Below are 26,197 nucleotides of genomic sequence, written 5' to 3'. Positions count from 1 at the left end.
GATGAAAAAAAAAAGAATAAAAGTATAATTTTTACCTGCTGATTGTGCTGCCTTTTGGCTGCGGTCGCTTTTCCTGCTTCCCTGGGGCACAAGGTGGGGATTTGTGGGACTTAGGGGAGGCTGCCAGAGCTGGATCATCGTCTGGCCTGGCTGCCCTGGGGGTGGGAAGCACTGGCATCCCTGGGGATCCACCTGGGATGCAGCTCCTTGGCTCGTCCCTGCTGCCACCTGGTTCCACGGAGCCCTGGGAATTCAGCCTCTCCAGGTGGGATTTTCAGCAGTGAGGAAAAAAAAAATCGGGAAGGTGTGTGGAGGAGGAGGAGGAGGGTGTTATTTGGGAACAGCAGCAGCCAAAAAAACCCAAGGGAAATAAAGCAGCTCCTTGTGTGTGGCCCCGAAGGCAGAGGATGGGGTGGCACTCCAGGAGCACCAGGCTGGAAGGTGAGTTTGGAGCAGTCCTGGTGAGCCTTGGCCATGGCCAATTTTCCTCCTCTCTCCATGGGATGGGCCCGTTCCCAGCTGCAAACGGGGGTCACCTCACAGCGAGCACCCCCTGAACTGGGAAGTTCGGGAAGGAAGGAGCAGGGACTGAGCGACAACTCCCAGCCAGGGCTGGCATCGGGCCCCCAGGGCTGAGCTGGGGCTGCCCGCCGGCGTTTATCCCTTTATTTCCCTGCTGGAAAGCGGCTCCATCAGCTCCGGCATCATCTCTCCATCCTGAGCCAGCCGTGCTGGGCTGGGAGGGGAGGGCGCAGCTGGATCCCAGAATCCCCGTCTGAGCCACCGCAGGGAGCCCGGCAGCCCCTTCCCGACGCCTCCTCCCTCCTCCCTCACCATGCTGGACATTTTCATCCTGATGTTCTTCGCCATCATCGGCCTCGTGATCCTCTCCTACATCATTTACATGCTCTAGGGAGGCGCCGGGGGGGGAGATGCGGCTCAGCACCAGCCCCGCAGCCCGAGCGCCGTCCAGGTGAGCTCCTTGTCCCGGTTCCTGGGGAGGAACGTGCTCGGGGAAGGGGGAGAGGGGTCGGGTTGGGGTTAATTCCCTTGTCTTCGGCTGCCCGGGCTGGAAGGAGGGCACGGGGCGGGGGGGATTTTATAAACCAGGCCGCTCGTCCCCGGCCGTTTTGCGGCCGCTGGTTTCTCCCGGCGGGATTCGCCGGCCCCTTCCCACCTGGAAAAGCCGCTGGGAGCAGCAGGAGCTCGCGGGTTTTGTTCCCGGGAGGGAGAGGAACGAAGCAGCGAGGAGGGATCCCGGCTGCGTCATCGCCGGGGAGGCAAAGGGGGGGTTCCCCGGCGCCAAGGGGGGGCTGGGGCTGCTCCCTGCGCTCCCACATCCTCTGCCTCCACCATCCCGCTGTCTCCCGCAGCTCCAGGCCCAGCTCAGACCAGCCTGTCCTTTCTCTTCCGCAGCCTCTGCCCGGTCCGTGTCCCTCGGAGCCTTCTGGAAGGGCGTTAACCCCTGCGAGCCCAGCGCGGAGCACGGAGGGGCCGGGGGGGGAATGGGGAGGGGGCTGCGAGGAGACACCCCCCTGCCGGGACCTGGGTTGTCCCGGGGGGACAGGAAGGGTCCTGCCCCCCCCCCCCTTGGGATGAGCCCGTCTGAAGTTGGTCATCTGGGTTTCATTTTAGGAGAGCACTTCTATTTTTAATGAAAAATAAAGTGGGATGAAACGGAATAAAGAGGAACGGCACGGGAGAGGGGATGTGGCTGCTGGTGTTGAATGCTGGAAGGCACCCCCTGCACCCACGGGGATGGGGGGCACGTGGCTCCCTGGGGCAAATCCAGCCTCTGTGGGGAGATCCACGAGCCCTGGGAATGGTGAGAGATTGGAAAACCGGGATGAGACACCCCCGTGTCCCCCAGCACGAGCAGCAGCCCCTGGGGAGGGGTCTCTGATCCAGTTGGGGGGGTCCCAACCAGGCTCTTCCCTGCCTGGATGGTGCCCAAGTGTCTGTGCCCACCCTCCCCCAGGTCCCTCTGTGGTTTTGGGGGAGCTCCTGGAGGTCCTGGTTAATCTCAGTGTAGACAAAGGAACATTTTTAACACGATGGAAATTTCTGTGGGATGGAAAGAACATTTCAGGGCCTCATTTCCCCCTTTTTTTTTTTTTTTTTTGAGAGGCCTGGGGAGGTATTTGGAGGATTTTTCCTGTCCTTTGATGAAACCCTGCCTCAATCCCTGCCCTCACACAGCCACACACGTGCAATGAATCAAAGTTTCACCCTCCCAGAAGGCAAAGTTTTCTTATGCCTGCTGTCTCCCAGGGAGATATATTTTTTTTTTTTAAGCCACAAACACCTGAAATATCCACAATGGGAAAAGCTACTCGTGTCCCTTTAGCCGACCATGGAACCCCCACACAAGTGGGTGGGAGAGAACAGGACCCAGGGAGAGCAGGGGGCTGGAATCTGGTGTGACTTCAAGGAGACTGTGTTCCCAGGAAAAAAAAAAAAGAGGGATTTCAGAGCCTGGGAATGCTGGATGAGTACTTGACACTGCAATTTCCTGTCAGTGAAACTCCGGAGAGGAACCCAAAGCCGGGTGGTTTTGCTCCCGAAAAATCCCCCGTCCCAGGGCGCTCCCTCCCCTCCCCCCCAGCCCCAAATACAGCCGGAAATCGGGAGCCTGGAATATTCCGGGAGGAATTTCTTCAGGCGTTAAGTCATGTTCTCAATAACCTCCCCCCTCCCGGGGCTGCGCCTGCTGCCAACATCTGCAGCGAGCAGGGGAGGAATGCGCGGAATGGCAGCTCAGCTGAGTGTGAAGGCAGGAACAACCCCTGTCTCTGACTCCGGGGGCTCCTCTCCCCTTACAAACCCTCCAGCAACGTGGAGCGGGCCCTCCTCCCGCCCCACACCCGCCAGCTCCCGCCTGGAAGGTGCAGGGACCCGTTCCAGAGGCTGCGGGGTTGGGAAGGGGCCGAGGTGGGTTTTGCAGAGGGACAAACGGCCTGGGGCAGAGGGAGGTGCTGCTCCGGGGCTGGGGATGCAGCGAGGTCCGGCTTTTATCCACCCCCCCAGCAGCAGGTAAAGTTTGGCAGCAGAAGGAAGAGCAGCGTTCTCTCAGTTCTCTCAGGGATCCCCGGCCCAGCCCCTCTGGTGCTGCCGAGGTTCCCCCCCGGGCCCCACTCGGTGTTTAACCGGGAGAGCTGATCCAGGGGGATGCTGGAAAAGGAGGCTGCAAGGGGGGGTGTCTTATTCCAAACCGGGAAACTTGGGGAAGTAAAACAGAACCCCAGGACAGGCTGAGTGGGAAGGGACCCACCAGGATCATCCAAGTCCTGCTCTCGACCCTGCAGGTCCCAAATATCAGTGGGAGGGGTTTGAGCTTCGATCCTTTGGGAGGGAGAGGGGATGTGGCTGCTGGTGTTGAATACTGGAATGCACCCCCTGCACCCACGGGGATGGGGGGCACGTGGCTCCCTGGGGCAAATCCAGCCTCTGTGGGGAGATCCACGAGCCCTGGGAATGGTGAGAGACTGGAAAACCGGGATGAGACACCTCCGTGTCCCCCAGCACAAGAGGCAGCCCCTGGGGAGGGGTCTCTGATCCAGGTGAGGGGTGGTCCCAACCAGGCTCTTCCCTGCCCGGGTGGTGCCTTTGGGAGGGAGAGCCGTTGTTTGACGGGAATGTTGCAAAAACCAACGCCAGACACTCTCCGGGCTCTTGTGCAGCCCCTACCAATTAATAATGCCATCAATAATTCCCGGCGGGGCAGCCGCATCCAGCTGGCACGCCCGGAGGATCCGCTGCTCGTGCCGGCAGCGCTGGCATTTCATCCCTCCGCTGATCCCTGGGCTGCCCGGGAATCAAAGAGCTCCCTTTTCCCGTGTGGCTGCACTCGCACAATGCCGGCCCTTGTGCCGGGCTGGAATTCACGGCCCCTTCCTTGTCCCCGGCCCAGGGGCTGGCGGGGGGACGCGGCTCACAACGGGCCCGGGCTCTGCTCCATCCCGCTGCCTTCCATCTGCCGGCATTATTTCTGGGGAGCGATTCCCGAGGATGAAGGGAGGCAGAGCCAAGGACCCGCAGGATTGAGCCCCGGCGGCTTCTTGGCTGCGTTTTCCCGTCGCTGTTCTCGCTCCGGGTCTGTTTTCTCCTCGCGTTTCGGGCTCGTGGGGATCAGTCCGGACACGTTCGGTTCCTCTGGAGGAGAGGAGGAGAGGAACGAGAGGCCGGAGTTTTTCTTTTCCCTCAGAAATCACGCGGAGCTGCAGCGCGTTCCCAAAAAATCACCTTCGGAGAGCGAGGGGAAAGGGGCGTTCCCAGGGTTTTCCGGCAGGGAAGGTTTCACCTCTGCCACCTGCCGGCACCTGCGAGGATCCCGCCTGGAATTGTGCACTCAGCAAACGCGGGAGAATTCCTAACAAACAAACAAACAAACAAAACTTCCAAGCGAATCATTCCGGCTCGTTCCCGGCGGAATCAGGTGGGGGCAGCTGAGATAAATCGCTCCCTCTTCAGCTGTTCTGACGCTTCCAGAGCCGAACGTGGCTCCCCTTCCAGCCAAACCCCGGTCCCGAAGGAAGACTGAAACCTTCGGGAAGGGATTATCGGGGCGGAGAAAGCGGCTCTTTAGCGACCTGAAGGAAACAGCCCCGTCGGAAACAGCCCCCGGACAGTAAGTGCTTTTTATTCCCATCACGTGCTTTTGTTTTGAAGGCAACAGAGCAGAAAATCCAACCCCTTTCTCAAGCAGGAAACGTTTATACATTTAATGAACCAGTGACTTAATTTAATGTGCATTTAACGGGTGTCTTCAACTTGGCAAAGTCCTGTGGAGGCCAAAACACTACAACAGTTGTTACCTGGGGCAAGGGGGAGGGATTTGGGAGTTCCTTCTGCTTTATTAAAACCCGGAGGTTGAGGGGGGGAAAAAAATGCCTTGCTTGGTCAAAGCACTTGAACTGCTTTCAGGAATCATGTCTGGCTGTGGCTGAGCATCCAAAGTCAGGAATGTTTCTGCCACAGAACCTCTGAGTCAGTGAGAGAGGCCCTGGCAAGCTGGAGAAATGTAGCTGTGCTCCTCTGACCCCATCCATCTCTTTCTCCTCGGGTTCCCGAGAGAAAACACATTTTAAAGAGCAACATGTTTTGGGTTCTGAACTAAGATAACATTCCTCAGTTGGTGTCTGAGAATGGAAACCATGTAATTTTTATTGTGTGTGCAGACATGCACAGTGGGAAAAGAATGAGGTTCGTGTTCCCAAGGGAGAGGCCTCAGGCTGCTTCCCTGGAGAAGCAGAGCTCAAGGAACCCCACAGTGGAGTCCCCAAAAGCTCCTGGAGCTCCTTCAGCTGGACTGACATGGATGGTCCCAACTTCTGCCACTCCAGCTGGAATGGGAATGGAAGAAATAACTGGGCACTTCTTTGCAAATGTTCAAAACCAAACCCAGGAGCCAGAGCCTGCAGAGCTCAGGTGGTGTTGGGGCTGCTCCTCATGGCCAGGAACAGGATTTCCTTGTGGAAGTTTGCCTGGGCGTTCACCAGGTGGAACAAATTCAGGAAGGTGTTGTCCTCCTCGTCGTGCCCCCCTGGCAGGGGAAAGGAAACCATGGAACATGGTCAGTGGAACCAAACCAGTCAGTTAATCCCTCAGGGGGGATGTCCCTCAGCAGAGCCAGGCAGCAGCTTCACCTCAGCTCTGTGCTGTGATTCATGATCCCGATGCCAGGACAGCTGGGAAGGGACACAGGAGAACTCTCTCCAAAATTCCTTCCCCAGCCTGCCCAAAGGCAACAAGAACAACTGTGTGTTGGGACAAAAACCTGTCAGAGCTGAGCAGGAGGTTTGGGCACAGCCCAAAGGGACCTCGGGCCCAGGATGGGGTTTAAAACACTGTTGGTGGCACCACCCCTGGCACCAGGAATCCCTCAGCAGGAGAAACCTGTTAAAATGAAGGTTTCTGCCCAATTATGGCACTCGATTGATTATTTGTGTTGCCCAGAGAAGCTGTGGCTGCCCCAGCCCTGGAAGTGTTCCAGGCCAGCTTGGAGCAACCTGGGCTAGTGGGAGGTGTCCCTTCCCATGGCAGGGGGTGGGACTAGAGGAGCTTTAAGGCCCTTCCAACCCAAACCGGTTGGGGATTCAATGCTTCTGTGGTTTTATGTCACCAAAACCCTTCAGGCTCTCTAGGATTGCTCTGCCTGGTGAGGGAGGGAAGGGCAGAGAGTTCCTCCATGCCATGGTCAGCCCCAGCTCCTGATCCAAGAGCTGCTCCAGGCCCAGAGGGCGAGTCTTACCAGCCAGCACTGCCTGCAGCATGTCCATGAGCATGTGGGCAAAGGTGTTCTCCAGGCACTGCAGGAAGTTGTTTCTCTCCCAGGGAGTGCTGAAAACCCTGCAGACCTTCTGCATCATTTTCACCACCCAGTCCATGCAGTAAAGGTCCTTCTCACACACCTGAGGGACACGGGAAAGGTCAAATCTGAGCATTAAATGTTGATTCTGCAGCGTTTGTGCCGCAACCTGGAAAATTGGGGGGGGTGTCAGGAGGGCACAGAGGTTGTTCTTGTGGGCAGGAAGGGACCCCTCAGCCTTTTGCTGGTGGTATTTCCCCTCAAGGACAGGCTTGGCAGCTTCCAGGGATGTGCTGGACAAGGATCAGAAGGTGGGAGAGCACCCAGATTTTTGCTGGGCTTTCTCCTGCTGTGTGGGAGCAGAGGGGGAAAGTCTGAGACAGCAGATTTGGGGGGTAGAGAGGCTCTGCTCAGCTGTACTCACCAAAGCCATGAAGACCACGAGCCTGGCCAGCTCCACAGCCCTGCCATTCACAGCCTTGCTGGCCATGAAGGTGAAGCAGATGTTGTTCCCACTGAGGAGGAGGAGCCGAGCGTTGTTCTCCATGAGCCATTCCTGGGGAACAACTTGGTGGTGGGAGAGAGAGAGAGAGAGGGGAGATTTCAGTCATCTTTGACCCAAAAGAGGAGCAGCAAAACCCCACAGGCAGTTCCTACCAGCTCCTCACTCTAACTGGTGATAAACTCTCCCCCAGCTGTCAGTGGAGCTGTTAATTGTGGCTTGGACAAACCCTGGGTTTTCAGCTTGGACAATTTTTCCTGAATGATTCGAGGCAAGGCTGGAGTTTTAAAGGTCTGTAGGGATTCTTAAATGATTTCCCCACAGGGAACAGGCAGCCTGAGTGTGACCCTGGGGTTCCCTCATCCCACCTCCTGCCTGCATTCTCGGGGTGAGGGCTTTTCCAGCCAGGCCAGAGCTACCACTGGGAGGAATTTTGCAGCCTGTTTGCACCCAGGTGTCTGAAACACCCCCGAGCTGGGTTTGGAGGACACATAATCCTGTGGATTAATGACAGAGGCAAAACCCACACCTGACAGCTCGTCCACGAGGCTGATAACATCATCTGCTGTCCATTCCCTGGCTTCTGTGTCATACAGCAGCTTAATTGCTTCAGCTAAACCCTTCAGACTGCTCTCATCTGTTGGTCCTTCTATCATTTTCTGCCACACCACGTGTCCTGAGGGAGACATTAATCACAACTGCCCCTAAGTGACGGGTTTTTTTCCAACAAAGGGAGTTGCTGGACTGAGCAGGGGAATCCAGGCAACACAGCTCAGGCTCTGTGACAGCCACGTTGTTGTCCCTCTGTCACTTTTGAGCAGATGTAAAGGGACCCAGGGTTAACAATTAAGGGAGGGAACACGTTTTCCCTCAGGGAAAGGGATGATGGTTTGAGGTGGGTTTGGGCTGCCTCTGCCCCAAGCAGGGGAGAAGAGGGGGACAAAGGTGTCATTTAATACCTTCACTTGAATTTTAACTCAGAAATATATGTATGTGTGTGTGTATATATATATATATATAAAAAATGAATATATTTTATGTATGACAGTGATGTCTGGTTGAGCAGAACCTTTTTCCTTGGCAACACAATTGTTTCAATGGCTTCCCACTGCCAGAGGGCAGGGTTAGGTGGGATATTGGGAAGAAACTCCTTCCCTGTGAGAGTGGGGAGGCCCTGGCACAGGTTGCCCAGAGAAGCTGTGGCTGCCCCTGGATCCCTGGAAGTGTCCAAGGCCAGGTTGGAGCAACCTGGGCTAATGGAAGGTGTCCCTGCCCATGGCAGGGGGTGGGACTGGATGAGCTTTGAGGCCCCTTCCAACACAAACTATTCTTTGATTCTAATACACTTACATTTTATTCGCATAAAAATTTGGGTTTCTGCTGCATCCTGCAAGGGAATCTCCTTGTCAGGGCCCCAAACTCTGAACACTGAGCCCCCCAGCTCCTCACCATCCAGAGAGGACACGGGCCCAAAGATGATGTAGAGCAGCCTGGCCTGGTTCACGATGGGCCAGGGCTTCAAAATGCGGGTGAGCCAAAAGGCAGAGTCGCTCCTGTGGATCCAGTGGTTGAGCAGGACCCTCCTGCAGTACAGCCTGATCCTCAGCTCCAGCTTCCTGGCACTGCCTGGGGCAGAAGGGGAGGAGATGTGGCAAATCTGTGAAGCCTTGATCAATGCAAATGGTCACTTTTTTTATAGGAAATCAAAGAGGGCAATAAATAGGGGCAGCAGGAGGAAGCTTGGCATGGCTGTGGTGGGTGAAGTGTTCCACAGAAACTCCCTGTTCTGTGCTGGGCAACGGGAGGGTTTCTGGAGAGGCCTGTGCCACCTCAGTGCTGGGGTTCAGAAATACTAAACCTCACTTTTTACTGCAGCATTTTATTCCCAGACTGGTTCCTTTCCCACTGGTGGACAGCAGGAAAGATTCAAATCCCTGCTTTTGCTGTCGATGTACAGACACACAACCTGTGCTTTGGACTGGTGATGGGACGATTCAGGAAACCCCAAAGGCCTCTCAAGACAACTCTCCTCACTGCAGGAGCACTCAGCTTTGGTTTTGGTGAAGAAAAAACTAGCTGTGCTCGTTGATGTGAAGGCCAAGAACCCACTTCAGGATGCCCAGAGAGCCAACAGAATGTACATGGGGGTCAGGAACCGATTGGTGCCACAAGGCTGAGCTGAGCTAAACTCCTCTCAGTTCCAGGAATCAAGACCCATTTCCTGCTTTCCCTGTGCTGGCCCATTTTGGTCCTTCAGGCCTCTTGGCTGCTCTGATTTACCTGCTCTGCTGCTGACAACTGTCTGCACTTTCCTGGCCAAACTGCTCAGCTCCCAGAGGAAGTTAAAGACCCGGTGGCACTCGAGTTCATCCCAGCCTGCTGTCAGGATCTGGAGGGGACAGAAGGAATGGGGTGAAAAGGAGTGGACTGAGCAGAGATTTAGATCCCAGTGCCAGTCCTCAGAGCAGAGAAACACAATCTGTGCTGCAGCTCCCCCTCCTCAGGTTGCTGCACAGGTTGTGCTTCAGCCCAGTGACTCCTGGAATCAAAAGCTGCTCGTGGTATTCCAAGATTTTTGAACCTTATGTGGGAATTTGCTTCAAAGACAAATGACCCCACACAAATAATCATCTGTTCTTCTTCAAATTTTAAATTTTAATATATATATTTTTTTTAAAATTCATTTTAAGCTACCACAGGTGAACAGAACTGTTCTGGCCTGTGGTGTGTTGAGCCATTTCCTTCAAAACTGAAGCACCTCTGCTCCTGGATTGGGAATTTGAAGCTGTGCAATGAAATGCTGCCCTTCTCCCATGTCTCCTTAGACAATAAACTGCTAATCAAAATCCTGACTGCTTGGGACTGAAATCCAGGCCAAGGAATTCTCAAGAGTCAAATCAGCAGCTTTCACCACCAGAGAGGAAATTCAGAGAACTGTGTGAATAAATACCATCCCCCTACACCCCCAGACCAGCTCATGCTCTAAAAAATCTTGCAAAGCACAGATTGATTTAGAAAACTACCTTAATTTTCTTCTATATTTGTGGTACTTGCCTGGTCTCTATAAGGATACTGTACCTGTAAAAACACCCCGTAGCACTTTAACCCCAGGCAGTGCAAAGGGCTGGCACAACCACTGAGCTTAAAACAGGAAACCTGCAAGTGCAAACACCAGGGATTTATTTATCTTAGCTGGCCATAATCGTTGGGACTGCAAATCCTCTGTGCTCCTCCTGTGCCTCAACACTGACCAGGGAGGTTCAGGAGATTCCTTGTGGCGGAAGGAAACAAGTTATGGTTTAGCAACAAGTCATAACTGTGCTCACAGGGGTGTGCAAAAGGCCTCTGGGAGGAGAAACCTTTGTTTTCAGGGGGTAAAATTTTTGTGAAGAGGATTCCCAGTGGTCCACAAGCTGATGGAAAGGTGAGAACCACTGATGTTGGAATGTGAGGTGTGGGCAGAACAGCCTCGTGTGCAGCACACTGGCTTTTGCTGTTGTTGATGTAAAGAGACTGATTTCAAACCAATACACTGGTTTTTACATTAATACTGACCAGAGAGGTCCAGGAGATTCCTTGTGGCGGAAGGAAACGAGTTATGGTTTAGCAATAAGTCAAAACTGTGCTCACATGGGTGTTCAAAAGGCCTCTGGGAGGAGAAACCTTTGTTTTCAGGGAGTAAAAATTCCCTGGCTTTTGCTGTTGTTAGTGTGAAGAGGCTGATTTCAAACCAACACACTGATTTTTGCAGGGGTGACAAACTCCAGCAAAGGGACTGCAAAATCCAGCAAGGAATTGTCTTGCAGGGGTGGTGCTCTGAGTGCAAAGGAGAGTGAGAAACAGCAGTGGAGGGAAGGTGGGAGGACTTACTTCTGAGAGTACCTTGTGTACGTACTTCAGCCTGTCCCTGGTGGGCAGCAGCAACGTGCACCTCTTCAACAGCAGCCCTGGGACAGGGGGGGGAAACAGGTACAGCTGGGGGGAAACTGTCACAGCAACTTGTTTGTGGTGTTGTTTAAAGCCCCTGCTGCTCCCAGCTGAACTATCAAAACCACTGCACTGGGCTGGGAGTTACAGCTGCTCAAAGTGTTGGGAAGCTCTTTGTTGCCCCTCAGCCCCCCGGGCCCTGTGGAATGCTGGATTTCCCCTCACAGCTCGGGAAGCTGAGCTTCCAAAGGTGGTTTTTCAGGAGAGCCACAGGAAAAAGCAAATATTCTGAACTGTGTTGGTGTAGAACGTTGCTGGGAGGGAAATCTGTTTTCCTGCCCAGGGTATGTTTGGGATGGCAGAGCCTGGAGTGAGTCGTTGTGGGGAACAGCTGGTTGTGGAGTGGAGTTTTTTCTGCACTCCTGATGGAAACTGGGTGAACAGCTTCCACCAGGGTAAAAAATATATATATATTGGTTGTTAATTAGTCAAGGGATCCACGGAAAAGCATGTAGGTTTTTTGGGGGGGAAGGATACTTTTCTCCTGAATTTTGCCTCCTGAAAACACATCATTTTATGAATTTCCCATGGTTCTGAGCTGACCCCTAACCTTCTTTAGAAGCAGTTCCTGCAGCACAGCCATCATTTATTCATCGGCCTCAGACATGACCCAAAGCTCAGTCAAGTCGATTTTTTTCCCCTCCAGGCCAGACTTTTGGAGGGGAATTCCCCAAGGAGCAGCTGCTGGGATGACACAGCTGCACGTCAGGGTGTGAGGGAAAAACAGGCTCAAGCAAAAGGCACTTTTTTTTTTTTTCCACTCCAGTTTTTCCTGCTGCAAAGCAAATATTGATTTTTGCACCTGACCTTCACAAAGCTGTTCCTGCTGGGCCCCAGGTATGGCCAAGGATTTTATATTTTTAATATGTCGAGTTTTACTGCCAGAGCTGCTGCAGGGGTGGGTTCACACCTACATTTAAAGGAGTTGCCATTTTGTGTGAGGTCACCACAAAGCCCAAACTAATTTTTGGTTTTGGTTTTTTTTTTTGTTTTTTAAAAAAAGGATTATAAGTTTTCAGGCTTCCTTTCAAAAAGAAAGCACTAAGATTGTTTTAAAAAGGCATTTTAAGATCCCCCCGAAATCTCCATGGTTTGCTTGGAGGAGACTTCAGGTCTAAATGAGTTTAACAGCTTTCCTTTACCAGGTATAATTTAACATCTTTAATGCCTTTATTTAATGTCTTGAGTTCAAACCCTGTTTATAATTCTCCACCTAACCATGGCATCACTTGATTTCTCTGTCCAACACATTTCTGTATCAGACAGGGACCAGTAAATACGGATCAAATGCTGTTTTAATTTCATTTGCTCCTCTGACAGGACAGTGTGGGATGAATCGGGACCGAATGAATTAGTGTTCTAAAAACCAGCAACAGTGTCACAAAGGGCAGCTGGTGCTGGTCCCTCCAGAATTAGGCTGGGCCTGAGTCCTGTGGCTGCATTTCCCAGCCTGAGGAATGTGAGCTGCTCCAAAGGGATGCCCGGAGGGGGGTTCTGAGCAGCCAAATTCCTCTGGCTGGCCGGGCCTGGGAGCCTCTTCCAGCCGTGGTGTCCAAACAAACTAAATCTGGAAACACCTCCAGCTGGGAGCTGCCCCTCTGCCGCCTCGCAGGGAGCCACAAACACACGGCAGGCAGGACAGACAGCGTTTTTTTTCCCCACAACTAAGAGGCTTTGGAGTGATTCCAGCAATCCCTCCCTCCAGCCCGTGGCGTTGCAGTGGGTTATTCGGCTCCGAGCTCAGAGGGAGCTGCACAAAAGGGGGTTTGGGGGCCGCGTTTTCTCGCTGCCTAAAGCAGAGGGGAGGCTTTTCAGCGGGCTCTGCCCTCACCTAGAGATTTGTAGTGCTCCAGGATGGAGGCTCCCTCCCTCCTGCCGGGGAGCTCCAGGTTGTGGAAGTCCTGCAGGAGGAGCCGGCGGGTCCCTGCCGAGGTGGAGATGTAATGAATCAGCTGCTGGCCGAGGCTTTTGGACACCATGCTCAGCGTGCTGATGTCCTTCACTGCAAAAGCAAAGCCCGGCACGCTCCTAAATCCTCAAATTCCAATCACGGGTCAAAAACTGCCCCCCCCCTCTCCCCTTCAAAAACAAACCGAGGAGTGAGATGGATAAATAAAACACAAATTAATTGCTGTGGATCTCCTCTGCCAGCAAGCAGAGGAGACAATTAGAAATGGAGACACCCAAGGAATGTTTTTTTCTACACCTCGTGGGCAAAAGCCGCTTCAAATGCTTCGTAGTTGTAACTTAAATTTTGATTTTATTTTTTTTTTAAAAGAATGACATGACAGCGTTTTGTTTTCAAAATGAAGGCTGAAACCTTATCATTCTTTTTTTTTTTTTTTAATAAGGTTTCAGCCTTAATTTTGAGCACAAAACACCGAGATTGTTTTAAAAGGTGTTTCAAGACACCTCAGAACCTCCATGGGTTGCTTAGAGTGGGAGATGTTGGGTCTAAACTTGAACTTTCAGCTGTTTTTTTCATAGGTAAAAGCTGAAAACTCAGAGAATAAGCCACGTAAAATGACTTTAACCAGCTGAAAGCTAAAGGGTAAGCCACAAAAAAATGACTTTAACCAGCTAAAAGCTAAAACATTTAAAATAATAACGGCTTTATAAATGAAAAAAAAAAAAAGCCATTTAAATTTTCAGATGTTGGGGTAATACCCTTCTGCTCAGGTTCTCACCTGAGAGATATTTCAGCACCATGTGGAAGATCTCTAAGGGCAGGGTCTGGAAGTGTCCCAGTGCTGACAGGGACTGGGAATCCGTGTCCAGGGTGTCCCAGCAGCCCCTGGAGCGGCGGCTCCGCCGGGGTTTGTGGCTGGGAATGGAGGCGTGGCTGCTCCCTGCACTGCAGCTCATGGTCCTGCTGCTCCCATAAATTCAACCTGGAGAGGAAAAAAAAAAGATTAAAGTCTTATTTTTCAGAGGAGAAAACTACCCGAAAATCAGGCTGAGAGGAAATGACTCCGTTGGAGTGAAAATCTTGTGGGTGTGGAGGATAAACTGAATTTAGTGCAAGGGAAGCGACTTCATAAATGAGTTTTTTTAGTGTGTAAATGATAATTTGATGTAGTGAAAGGTATAAATAATTTTAATGTCTGGGAGAATGGAGTATTCAGGGAGGAGGAGAAGATAAAAGCACGGGGGGACATCGTGGAGTGGGACATGGAAAAATGAGGAAAATGGTCCTAAAGAGGGAATTCCAGAGGAATTACACGTGGTGGTACAAGCTACAGTAATTAACAGCATTGTTTTAATTTGTTACACTAATTACTCGACAGGATGCTGAAGTTATAGGGCTGCTATTGAAATATCATGTTACTTGATTCCTTTAAGGGATAATTACTTATATGTGACCACAAAAAAAAAAAAAAAGATTGAAAGCAGCAAAGTGGTGCTTCAAACCTTTTTGTCCTGCAGCACTAAGTTGATACAGGGCCTAATTTAATGTAATGACTAAATGTGTGATAATAAAACTAAATTACACAGCACTGCTACGTGGAAAAAAAAATAAAAATGCAGTGACTCAGCCTTTCCCAAAATCAGGAGGGGAAATGAAAATGAGCTTTAAAGGATCGATAAATCGGATTATTTGATTTCCCTCCTGGGTTTTGGGTCTCTGGAACAGCTACACTTCCCACTGTTGGGCAACACTGGGAGTGAGGGACTCTCTGCCTCTGAAATTTTATTTTATAGCTGAGATTTTTCACACTGTTCCTTGATTCCAGCAGCTGAGGCTTTTGGGGGAATTGCCAAGGAGTGCTGCAGCATAATTACACAGGAGCTGGCAGCAGGGGCTGGAACATCCCTGGAACCAGCCCAAAGCTGCAGGGCGACATCCCAGTCCCCCTGAGTGGGAAATTCTCGGGGCAGAATAGACCTCATTGTTGGAGAGATTAAAAATTTACAAAATTGCAGGCCACGAGCTCCAAACACCCCTCCTGTTTACACAACAGAACTCACGCCCCGGCCAGACCCACAATATTCCAGGCAGGAAAAATTGCTACATCCACAATGGGAGCTCTGTTTGTGCTGGGAATGGGGAAGGAATCGGGGCATTTTTATTAAAAGTGGGGCCAACTGACTCCAGAGGAAGCTGGGATTGTGCATTTAAGGAAGTTTTACTTCCCTGGAAGCTGGTTTTGAATTTGGCTGAGGGATGTTTCCAGCTCCCTGAAGCAGCTGAAACTTTCACAAGGGCTCGGGGAGCAAATGGAGCTGCTGCTAAAATGAGTGTTTCTTTAGGATTTTACGAGAGAAAAATCGATTTAGCACCTTTAAGAACGACCGAGAAACCCTCTTGTGGATAAAGTTATGTGAAAAAACGTTTATCTTCTGAAAGCAAAGAAAAACTGAGGAATTTTGTACACAGAACGGTGGACTCAGGATAATTTAAATTCCTTGAGTGCAACATACAAAGCAGCTCATGTTTATAACAAGGCACCACTAAACTTGGCTAAATCTTGGTGCATATTTCTCATCCACGCTTTTAGAAATAAAGTTGCAATCCTACGATACTTTCTTTTCATCCCCCACTCTCCTTTCTGTGCTGTGGGGATTTATGGGATCTTTTTTTTAAAAAAACTCTTACCTTGGGTCTGTGGCTGTGTTATCTGGAAGGAAAAAAAAAATACTTTGCCACCAGCGAGGTTTTTTTGGAAGTGTTTGTCCAATTCCAGCCTGTGTCTGTTCAATCTGATGGAAGTTAAACTGATTATCACCGTTTTAACGTAGAGCAGAGCTAGATAAAATTAATGTAAATCAAAATGAGTGCAAACGGCCAGTTTTAAAGCCTTTCCTGAAAGCTCCCACTTGCTTCCTCTCTTTGACTGGGTTTTTTTACTTCTTAGGGAGTTCAGCCAGGGCTGGGCAATGGGCTGTGCATCTCCATCTGCTGCTGGGACACCGGTGTTTGGAGAACTGCTTAATCCACGCTGGAAATAGAGAGGTAAATGTTAAATATTTAACAAGCTCAACTCATAACATTAGCTAAGAAGGGTCATCCCATTTGCTGCTATAAACTAATTTGTTTACAGGGCAGAAAGCATCAACTTCCACCCCTGCTCCCCTTAAGCAGTCGCTAAACTCCTGCTAATGGATGCATTTTAGGGCTGATATTTCTCGGAGCCCTGTGTTAGCATTTGGCAAACATTTATTGCAGAAAAGGGTGTTTACTTTGGAGATTGCTTTGGGATGTTTCTGCTTCCCTTCCTCATCACTATGAGCATGAACTCAGTCGCCTCCAATATTTAGCTCAGTTTTGATTTGGTTTTTCCACGGTTTTCTCTTTGCCGTGTAAAAATAATATAGAACAAAATAGAATAGAATAGAATAAAATAAAATAGAATAAAATAAAATAGAATAAAATAAAATAAAATAGAATAAAATAAAATAAAATAGACTAAAATAGACTAAAATAAAATAAAATAAAATAAAATAGAATAAAATAAAATAAAATGAAATAGAATAAAATAAAATAAAATAAAATAAAATAAAATAAAATAAAATAAAATAAAATAAAATAAAATAAAATAGAATAAAATAAAATAATGACTTTAAAAGTGCAAGTTTAAGTGAGGGATGACAGACCTCAGAGCACCGAGCGCACTCATGGAATTACCTCAGTACTTGTTACCCCCCGAGCTACACTGAAAATTTACAGAAAACACACGGTTTTGTTTAGGATAAAGTCTCTGTGTCAGATTAGTGGTGAAAATCTGTTCCCCAAAGCACATAAATTGGTGAATGATGTGAATACAAAGCAGAGCTGAGGGGATTCTGGCCCTGCTGCTGGTGGTGGCTGGGTTGTGGTGTGAGGAGAAACACCAGAATCTGCTTCTTTTTCCCTCATTCCAGGCCGGATTTTCCTCCCCAGGCCTCAATATTTTGTGGAATGGGTAATATTTGGCCTTTTAGCTGTGTTTTTGGGTCAGATTGAGCTGGGGCTGTGACAGACCTTTAGGCCAAAGGATGGGCCAGGCTGTGCCCTCCGCCACGGCCCCTCTGCCCACAGCCGGCCAAAATTCGGGGCCCAGAGGGCTGAAATCGGGGACCTGCACCCCAAAACCTCCGTGGAGACACCGGAGGGGGTCTCTCAGTCGGTGGTACTCACGCACAAACACTTTATCGGCCGTTTTTTACCTCAGGGAAAGCCGCTCTCCACAGAGCCCCTCAGCCGGGCGGGCGCGGGGAGCTCTGAGGGGAACGGCGGGGGATGAGGGGGTTGTGTGTGGGGAGCACCGAACCCCGTGTCCCCGTGGGGGGGAAAAAAGAACCCAGACCCCCATTTCTTAGTTACTATCGTTAGCGAAAATCAAATTTTTTAAAGCGTTATTTCGGTATCTGCTGGGGTTTAAAAGGGGGTCTGGGCGCAGCAGCAGCGGCAGGTGCGCACAGGCAGCACAGCTGTGTTTGGGTACCTCACTCGGGAGCAGAAATGTTGGCAAACATTAAAAAAACCCAGCGTTTAAATTTCAGGGCGTTGGTTGTCAGCGGGGCCGGGGGTAGCTGCAGGCCGGAGGGGTGGAATCACCACAAACAACAGCAGTGTGTCACTCCAGCAGTGTTTCCGCGGTGTTTTACTCCAGCGGCGTTTCGTCAGTGTTATTATTAATAACTCCGCCCCGTTTTTACTCGAATTTAGGCGAATTTTGGGTCAGAACGACTTTCCCGCGCTTTCGCCCGCGGCGCGTTTCAGCGCGAGGGGGGAGGGGGCGGAGCCCACGGGGTTTCCCGCCCTCGTTGTCTCCGCCCACCTTATGAATATTCAAATATAACCACGCCCCCTCCCGTAGCGGAAAGCGCGTCCCTCGTTACCAGGCGGCGCGTGGTCACGCCCACCTAATGAATAATTAATGAGGCGCCGGGAGCGCGGCTTTGGGGGCGGCGGGATTTTGGGATGAGCTTTGGGATGAGCTTTGGGATCCCTTCCAAAGCCTTCCCTGGTCCCGCGGCTCGGCCTGCGGGGTTCTTACAACGCCAAGTCGCGACCTCTCGCGCATTTCGCCCCGTGGAACGGTGTCGTTCCCTGTGGAATGCTGTCAACCCCCTTTGTGAGAGCTGCAAACCCCCAACTCGCTACAGGCCGGTTTTAAAAATAACTGTTTCCCGTTATAAATTCTCCCCCCACCCCGAAGCCGCTGGCTCTGAGTAACTATTTCTCTCGGGACTGTGACCGAACCTCCCGGGAGAGGTTTCCTCGCTGCTCCAAAGGCAGCTCCCATACGATGGCAGCAGAGGCCCGCAGCTGCTTTAAGGGAATTTTTGCCCGGTATTTTTATTTTTTTTTTTTTTTTCCCCCAGAAGACACTCGTTTGTTTTGGTTTTGTTCCTGTTCTGATTTTTTTTTTTTATTATTTCTCTTTTTTTTTTTTTTTCTCAGGAACTCCATCAAAAGAAGAACTTTCCTCAGCAAAACTGAAGCAGAAAAAAACCTCAAAAATCACCCTCATGTGTAAGGATGTGGCATGGTCTGATTAATCAACAAGAGCTGGGTTGCCATGATGATGTAACCGTGACTGCAATATTTTGGCTGAAAAGGTAAATCAGGCAAATGTGCAAAAATCATGTGCTTTGGAGTTGAGCAGAATAAGCCAAGTAGAGCCCGCAGATACGTTGTCCCTGTTTCTATTTCCACCCAGGATAGCAGGACCTGGCTGGATATCTCTCCAAGAAATAGCATCCTGCCTCCCTAAATCCTTCCCAAACGCTGCTGGGTGGAATCAGGGATCATTCTGTTCACCCCACCACCATCATTTTGCTGTTTGCACCTCTGTGTTTTACCAGGAACAGAAAACAGATACTCTCAGACCAGAAATAACCAGAAACAACCAGATCCCACTGGGGAAAAAAATATATATATATAATTTGGGGGTGTGTCTGGAGTATCCTGGGGCACTTTTTTGGAGCCTGAGAGTGGTTTAAGGACTTCCTGAGGCTGAGGTTGCATCCTGTGTTTAACAGGCAGAGCTGGACCTGCAGAAACACTGGAGTGATTGGGATAATTAATGGTAACGAGGGTGACACCGGGCTCGGGGATTTAATTGAGTCGGGGTAAAAGTATCACCCTGTGTTTGCTTTCAGTTGGCCGAAGGAGTCACTGATGGGGTTTATTTTTTCGCCTGTAATCCAGTCAGTGTTTGTAAACTGGTTTGAGGTGACGGGATGAGGGGTAATAAGGGGAAAATTGAGTCGTCCCAAATTCCGTCCCAAATTCCCAGTGTTTCTGCTGGAGTGTTAATGGCTCATTCCCTGCATGGAGCAGCCCGGGAGAGAGTGGAAGGAGTGGGGTGGGACTTGGATGAGTTTTAAGGTCCCTTCCAGCCCAAACCACCCTGTGATTCCATGAAGAAAAGCACCAAATGTGCTGGGAGTCAAAAAGAAAATGAAGGAAAAATTGCCCCACTAGGACCAAAGAACAGCATCTAGCATGCTAATGGAAATAATAATAATAATAATAATAATAATAATAATAATAATAATAATAATAATAATCTGCAGAAGAAAGACATAATTCCTCGAGTTTTGTGTCCCTTCACCTGCTGTCTTAGGCAGTAAAATTTCTTCTTCTTACCTCTTTAAATCAAATTTCCCCCCCATTTGCCAAATGTTTCCCCTCTCTCAAGTGTTTTTAAGGAGCTGAGCTGCAGCCTTTCATTTTTTTTCCTCTTGAAAAAAGCAGTTTAAGGCTTGTTAGAAAATGATAAAAATATATGATTAATGGGATTGTTGACTCATCCAGCACAGGCTCTGCTGTGCCTGTGTGAGGATACACAGGGAATTAAGGCACTGCTTCCTCTCATCCTGCCTAATGAATTCTCTGGATAAAAATCACCACGTCCTCCCTGGCTGGCATTTTTAAGGATTTCTGCCAGAGCAGGGCTGGTGGGTGGCAGAGGGATGAGAAGGGGCAGGGATGTGTGTATTCCCAGAATCCCAGCCCACAGGGGTTTGATCCTCTGAGAAAGCTGATGAGAATTTGACACAAAGTCCCATCATTTTATTGGTGTTCTGCTCGTGGAATTGTGCAGGGACAGGGATGAGGAATCAAAAAAAAGTGGGGAAAAGGGAAAAAAAAGGCAGAATTTCCAGATGGCCTCATTCCTCTCGGGATCATCGCTGGCTCTGTGGGGGCAGGAGTGGGTTTAATGTTATTTTCTTGCCTCTCCCACCTCGTTTTGGACAGTGGTGGTGGCTGAGACAAACCAGCAGCGCTCTGTCCTTCCACCCTGCCCCGCTTCCAAGGGTTTTAAAATGCTTGGAAGTGCATTAAAATGCTTGGAAGTGCATTAAAATGCTTGGAAGTGCATTAAATCCCGGGGCTGAGGGAAGGTGCCCTGGGGGGGGGGTGTGAGGCTTCCCCAGAACGCTGAAGCAGGAGGAGCTGAGGGACTCCTCCAAGGTCGTTTGGAAGATTCCAGAGGCAGAATCCCGAGTCCCAGCTCTTGCTTCCTGCCTTCAGGGGACGCTCCTAAACATTGGGATGGAGGGAATGTGAGAGTGAAAGAGGGAAGGCAGGGATGGGGTGGATGCAGAGGTGGAAGAAGGTGTGTCCTGGGTTTCTTGTTCATCCTTCATCCTTTACCTTCACATCAAACTTGCTCCTCTGCAGTTGCCAAATCCCTCCCGAGGATCTGGCCTGGGTATTTTCCCGGCCTGTTCCTCCCATCTAAATATCCCATATATTTTCCCTTATCCCCAGCTTTTCTCCATCTTCCCATCCTGCAGAAAAACAAGAGACCAGCTCCCCCCCCCCCAAAAAAAAAAAAGCAGCTGATTGCTGAGAATTCCTGAGCATCCCGTGGTCGGAGGAGGAGCCCAGGGAGCCTGGAGCTGGTGCTTTTCCCTTCTCCTGCTTTTTAAGATGCAACGTTCAGCCCCAAACAGATGGGAGCCTGTCAGCACAGCACAGGGATAATCACCACCAGAGCCATGGGAAGCTTGGGAAGCTGCTCTGCTTTGTCATCTGAACAGTTCTGGGGGGCTGAGAACCCTTGGGGGGGGCTGGTATCCCTTTGGAGAGACCCCAAGGAAAACCTTGGCTTGGTGGGGGCTGCAAATCCTCTCCAAAGCCACTTGTCCTGGCCAGGGAGGGAGAATGATCCAGCCTGGAAATCCCCTGGAAATGCCACAGCAAGGGATTCAATTAAATCTTAATTAACCTGACTGACGATTGCTTCGGGCTTCTGGTTGGGAATCACGGGATCAGGGAACTGTTAAAGTTGGAAAAGACCTTTGTGATCATCAGTGGAGCACCACTGTGTCCCAAAGTGCCACATCCACAGGTTTTTTGGGCCCTTCCAGGGATGGGGGCTCCTCCCAACCCTTCCCAGGGAGGCAATCCCGTGTTCCTGATGCCGAATCTCATGGAATAGGCTGGTTTTTGAGGATCAAACCCCAAAGTGGTGCATCTGTTAGAGCTGTCAGACCCCTCCAGGCATCCCAATCCCAGAGCCTCAGGTTTGTTTTGTTTTTTTTCTGATTATCCCCACCTCCACAAGCTGGAAAACAGCGGAAGGAAGGAGTTAAGAAACTGTCACCTCGGGGTCTGTTATTATTCCACAGGTCTGGAAAGTGGAGGAGTTAAAAAACCCCTCAGGAATCATGGAAATAACCCCCCAGGATGGCACCAGGGAGGTGCTTTCTGCAGCACGAAACCCACCATTATCCTTAAAAGAACAGCAAACCTGCTCTTTTCAAGTCCTCAAAAAAGCAAATATAAAAGGCTTTTTTTTTTTTTTCTCCTTTTTTTCCCCCCTCCCCACCTTTTATCCTGGAATTTTACCAGGGATGTGTTTTCTTTTTTTTTTTTTTTTTTTTGCAGGGGAAAAGGAGTTTTCTGTGTGTTCTGCTGGAGGTTTTGTCAGGGTTTAAAAAAGGTGACAAAATCAGTTTTTGTTCCAGTCGAGGAAGGGGGACCAATGGAATTGGGCTCAGGAAAATTGCTGCCTGCCCTGACCTACTTGTTAAAAAGGAGGAAAAAAAAAATAAAAGGTGAGAAAAACAAGTGGAAAACGTTCACAATTGGCTGCTCAGGTTCTTCCTCAGCCCTTTTGTGAGGGGAAAATTGTGGGAGGAGATGGAGGCTGGTGCAGGATCCTCCCGTGGCAGCTGAATGGAAGTGTGCAGGTGGTTCCTGCTCCCTTGGATCCAGCTTTTTTTTGGGGGATTGTGCTGGTAATTATCCCCCCCGCCCTCTCATCTCTCACCTCTGCCTTTGGGGAGGGGGGAAAAAAAAACCCCACATCTTTTTGGGTGGATGGGGGGGTCAACACACAGGGAATTCCACCCCTTCCCCTGCCAGTATCTCCCAAAAATTCCTGATTTCTCCACGAGAAACAAACAAAAAAAAAAAAACCCTCAGCTTCTCCTTTCTAAGGGAGGTAATAAATCCATTTAACACCCGACCAGGGGAGGAACCAGGAGCCCAAATTCCCTGCTCCCACTTTGTACCCAGAGCTTCGCTTCCCAGCACTTGGAAAAACGCAGATCCAGAGCATCTATTTGAGGGTTTTTTTTATTCCTCCACCCACGGGCCCTGCTGGAACAATCTGCTCCCTTCTTTGCTGTCACTGCTATTAATTATGGCTCAAAACGCTGCTTTGGACCCGAGGTTGCATTTGCAGAGCACAAATCCTTGTTTATTTGCATGGCTGAGGTATTTTTTCCCCCCTGTTTGTGGGCTGTTGTTTGGTTTGAGAGCTGTTTGTTGGGAGCTATTTAATTTTTTCCTTATGTGTGTATTATAAAGTATTGACTTATATGTGTGTGTGGGTATAAATGGAACATATATCTATATATATATATGAAAAAATGGAATATATATATTAAAAATGGAATATATATATTAAAATATGGAATTTATATAAAAATGGAATATATATAATGGAATATGTATATAATGGAATATATATTAAAAATGGAATTTATATAAAAATGGAATATATATATATAATGGAATATATATATAAATGAATATATATAATGGGATATATATAATGGAATATATATAAATGGAATATACATATAAAAATGATCCAATTTTTATATATATATATAATATAATGGAATAGATATATAAATGAATATATATATGTAATGGAATACATATATAAATGGAATATATAAATATATATGTGGAATATATATATATATATAAATTGAGTATATGTAGAAATGGAATATATATAAATATGGAAAATGGAATGTATATGAAATGGACATTAAAAAATGGAACATATATAATAAACTGGAAAATAAAATTGAATACGTATAAATGGAATATATATAAAAATGGAATATATATAAAAATGGAATATGTATAAAAATGGAATATATATAAAAATGGAATATATATAAAAATGGAATATATATTAAAAAATGGAATATATACATAAAAATGAAAAAAATATATAGTTTAATTATATATCTGCTAATACTCCACTCAGAAAAATGGAACAAGGCACCAGGGCAGGAGAATTCTTTTATCATGATTAAATTAACTCCTGTTTGTATTGTGTTAACACAGTTTCTCCCAGCCTGGAAAAGGCTCCTGAGGAAGAGGGGGATGAACAGGCTGTGATGGGCTTGGGAAGGTGAAAGGGAAAAAGTGGGAAGAAGTGGATATATTATATATTTTCCTGATGGAAATAAATGGATGCCTAACCCAGCAAAGGAGTGTGGAGGGGTCTCAGATAATGACTTTTAAAGTGCTTTCTGTATTTGAAATAATTGGGGGCTGGTGCAGAGATCAAAAAACACCAAACCTGAACACTGGGAGGAAGTCAAATGCTCCGAGGAAACTCCACTGGGCAAGATGAGAGAGAGGAAAAAAAAAAAGAAATCCTCCCAACAAGCCAAGCAGAATAAAGGAGAAGCAAATGATAGTCTTAATTCAAAGCTCAATTACAGGAGTTGTGAGCCCTGGGAACTCCTCCTGCTAATGATGTGTCTGTGCTAAGGCTGGGGGAAAGTGCCTTAAAATAAAAAAAATTTAAAAAAAAATGGAAAAAAAAAAATGGAAAAAAAAAAAAAAAAAAAGGAGAAATCCCCGTGTTTTTTTTTTTTGTAGCATCAATTAAAAGACTCCGAGATGAAAAGAATTCCCACCCTGCTCCAGGGCTCACGAGCACTAATCCTGCCAACCAAGCAGTCCAAAAGGAAGAAGGTTTTTTATTTCATATCCAGACTCCTTATTCCATGCAGGTAAATCCATAGTAAATACATTGCAGTAAAAGACAGTTAAAGTGCCTTTAAAGTCCCTCAAAAGAGTCCAAACTGTGCTGGAAATTCAAGTATGTGGAAAATAGGCCTTTAGTTATTAGGAGAATATTTTTATTTTTTTTTTTTTTAAATGGTGGGGGGGGTGGAGGGGGGGGTCGAGCCCCCAGATTTTTGTGGGAGTGGAACCAAATCCCAGGTCTGGTGTCCTCCCAGCTGCTGAGAACAGTCCAAGGAGCAGGAAGGGATGGAATTGTCCCCCTGGGACAGGGATCTGCCCCGAGGACACGCTCAGCAGGGGCCAAAAACTAGGAGATTTGGGGTTTACATCCCTTTTTTTACCCCTCTGAGCCCGGCTGGGGGTCCCTGACCCCTCTGTGGTGACAAAACAGAAGGTCACAACACCCACAGACATGAAACGAGCCCGGAATCCACTGGAATCCAGAGGGAAAAACCTTGAGATGAGGGGTGAGAAAAGCCAAATCAAGCTGGTTCCACCAGAATCCAGAGGGAAAAACCTCAGGATGAGGGGTGAGAAAAGTGAAATCAAGCTGGTTCCACCAGAATCCAGAGGGAAAAACCTCGGGATGGGGCTGAGAAAAGCCAAATCAAGGTGGTTTTTCGATGTCATCCCCACGTTCTTCGCTCCAGGAAGAGACTCCAAGGTCAACTCGGAGCCGGAGTTCGGGGACCGGGAAGGAGGGTTGGCCCCGATGGGTCAGACCTGGGGCATCCAAACTCTCCTCTTGGCAGCACTTGGGGATGGAAAAGCCATTTTTCTCTTCCTTCCAGGCACTGGTAACATTCTCCATTTCCAGAGGTTTTTTTTACGGGCTTCTCTTCCGCCGCTACGGGGAATATTCGGGACATCCCGCTGCCCTGGAGGTGGAATTCCAGCACCCACAGGGAAAAAGGCAGGGCAGAGCATTCCTGGTTTCCCTCCTCTGGATGCAGCATCCCCAGGAGATGCCAGTTGGGAGCCAAACCTTCAGCTCAGAGCCCACCGTGGGCAATAAATTTTCCATTTACGAGCTCTTGGAGAGATGATGGATTGGAGCTGTTAAAGCCCCAAAACCTGAGCAATTCCTCTGGAGAAGGAAAACCAAACACCTGGAGCACAGCTATGGTTTGGTTCTTTCCTTAAAGGAGAAAAAAAAAAATCAAAATAATTTAAAAATAAAGAGCCTTTTTTCACCCCAGGCACTCAGGGCTTGGCATCTCCCCGAAGTTCGGGTGTTCCACAGATCCCAGCTCAGCCATTCCTGGGTTATGGCACTTGCATGGTGTTATTTTTCCACCTGAGTCCTTCCTTAATCTCCGTATTTTCTCCTGAATCCTCCCAGGATCCTTTTCTGCAGTAATTTATACCAATGCACACTACTTAGAAAGCCTGTTTTCCTCTAAATTCGCAGCATTTCAGAATTCTTGGATCCCTCCCAGCATTTCTAGGGCTTGCAGGGGAAGAGGAAGAACCAAAATCTTGCTGTTACCAAGCATTCCTGTTCAGAAAAACAGCAAAACCAAGGCCTAAAACTACTCAAATTAACAGTTCAAATGTAACTATTTGAAAACAACAAAAAAAAAAGTTAAATCCAGAGAAAATTCTCTTTTGAAAGGAGATCAGATTTGGGGCAAAAACTGGGTGACAGAATCCCTCTGAATTCTTTCCACTTCGGGGAAAGAAGGAGAAAAAATAAAAATAAAAAATTAATAGTAATTAAAAAAATAAAATAAAAAATAAAAAAAATAAAAAAATTAATTAAAAAAAAACAAAAACAAACAAACAAAAAAAAAAAAACAAAAAAAAACAAACAAAAAAACAACAACAAAAAAAACCACCAAAAAAAAAACCCAAACCAAAAAAAAAACCAACAAATTTTTAGTTAAAAGCTCTATCTGGGAATTAAATTTATCTTGAAAATATCTAAAGAGAGACTGTCTGGGCCATAATAACCTGGCTGAACCAGCCCCTGGGTCAGATCTGCACCAGACATGATTATCAGAATAAAGAGGAGCAGGAGAAAATTAAAAAAAAAAAAAGGGGGGGGGAGGGAAAAGCCCCCCAAAAAGAGGAGTGGGAAAGATGCATCAACCAACACCTTTTTAGAGGAAGGGAAATAAAATTTTAACTGGGTCTGAAGTGTGGATTCTCCCTTTCTTTACACCCCATCTGTGGA

The 26,197-nt window shown here is 48.5% G+C and overlaps 2 protein-coding genes and 1 long non-coding RNA gene across 6 annotated transcripts; 1 reads left to right on the top strand and 2 right to left on the bottom strand.

The window, feature by feature from the left end:
* The first annotated feature begins 3,130 nt into the window (after window positions 1–3,130).
* Window positions 3,131–18,209, top strand: LOC127474209 (uncharacterized). 2 transcript variants are annotated; one of them, XM_051794725.1, is made up of 3 exons: window positions 3,131–4,627; window positions 15,653–15,750; window positions 18,184–18,209. In XM_051794725.1, the coding sequence occupies exon 1, from the start codon at window positions 3,411–3,413 to the stop codon at window positions 4,371–4,373; it is 963 nt and encodes a 320-aa protein (XP_051650685.1). In that variant the 5' UTR covers window positions 3,131–3,410; the 3' UTR covers window positions 4,374–4,627; window positions 15,653–15,750; window positions 18,184–18,209. The 2 variants fall into 2 exon arrangements, with proteins under 2 accessions (XP_051650685.1, XP_051650686.1); XM_051794726.1 differs by lacking the exons at window positions 15,653–15,750; window positions 18,184–18,209 and adding an exon at window positions 5,178–5,289.
* Window positions 4,672–13,683, bottom strand: FBXO47 (F-box protein 47). 3 transcript variants are annotated; one of them, XM_051794722.1, is made up of 10 exons: window positions 13,484–13,683; window positions 12,628–12,798; window positions 10,680–10,756; window positions 9,888–9,965; window positions 9,090–9,198; window positions 8,259–8,435; window positions 7,339–7,485; window positions 6,732–6,874; window positions 6,251–6,410; window positions 4,672–5,542 (listed from the first exon to the last, which is right to left on the bottom strand). In XM_051794722.1, the coding sequence occupies exons 1-10, from the start codon at window positions 13,659–13,661 to the stop codon at window positions 5,424–5,426; spliced, it is 1,359 nt and encodes a 452-aa protein (XP_051650682.1). In that variant the 5' UTR covers window positions 13,662–13,683; the 3' UTR covers window positions 4,672–5,423. The 3 variants fall into 3 exon arrangements, with proteins under 3 accessions (XP_051650682.1, XP_051650683.1, XP_051650684.1); XM_051794723.1 differs by having other exon boundaries at window positions 10,692–10,756; XM_051794724.1 differs by having other exon boundaries at window positions 12,628–12,720.
* Window positions 18,210–23,955: 5,746 nt separating the features above from the next.
* Window positions 23,956–25,812, bottom strand: LOC127474216 (uncharacterized). The gene is made up of 2 exons (XR_007905756.1): window positions 24,602–25,812; window positions 23,956–24,538 (listed from the first exon to the last, which is right to left on the bottom strand). It is a non-coding gene; the product is annotated as an uncharacterized LOC127474216 (long non-coding RNA).
* Between the last annotated feature and the right edge of the window lie 385 nt (window positions 25,813–26,197).

Source organism: Manacus candei, unplaced genomic scaffold, assembly GCF_025592945.1.
Source record: "Manacus candei isolate 608988 ecotype Guabito, Panama unplaced genomic scaffold, ASM2559294v1 h1tg000040l, whole genome shotgun sequence".
Lineage (NCBI taxonomy): Eukaryota > Metazoa > Chordata > Aves > Passeriformes > Pipridae > Manacus > Manacus candei.
This window is presented reverse-complemented; position numbering and strand designations above follow the sequence as displayed.

What these genes read in the sequence shown, in the direction of transcription:
- LOC127474209 (XM_051794725.1), top strand. Translation starts at nt 3,411, where the DNA reads ATGGGGGGCACGTGGCTCCCTGGGGCAAATCCAGCCTCTGTGGGGAGA.
- FBXO47 (XM_051794722.1), bottom strand. Translation starts at nt 13,661, where the DNA reads ATGAGCTGCAGTGCAGGGAGCAGCCACGCCTCCATTCCCAGCCACAAA. An exon ending in GGTGCTGAAATATCTCTCAG is followed by an intron (nt 12,799 to 13,483) that starts GTGAGAACCTGA and finishes TTGCTTTTGCAG; the next exon opens with TGAAGGACATCAGCACGCTG. An exon ending in GCTACGGGGTGTTTTTACAG is followed by an intron (nt 9,199 to 9,887) that starts GTACAGTATCCT and finishes TGTCCCCTCCAG; the next exon opens with ATCCTGACAGCAGGCTGGGA.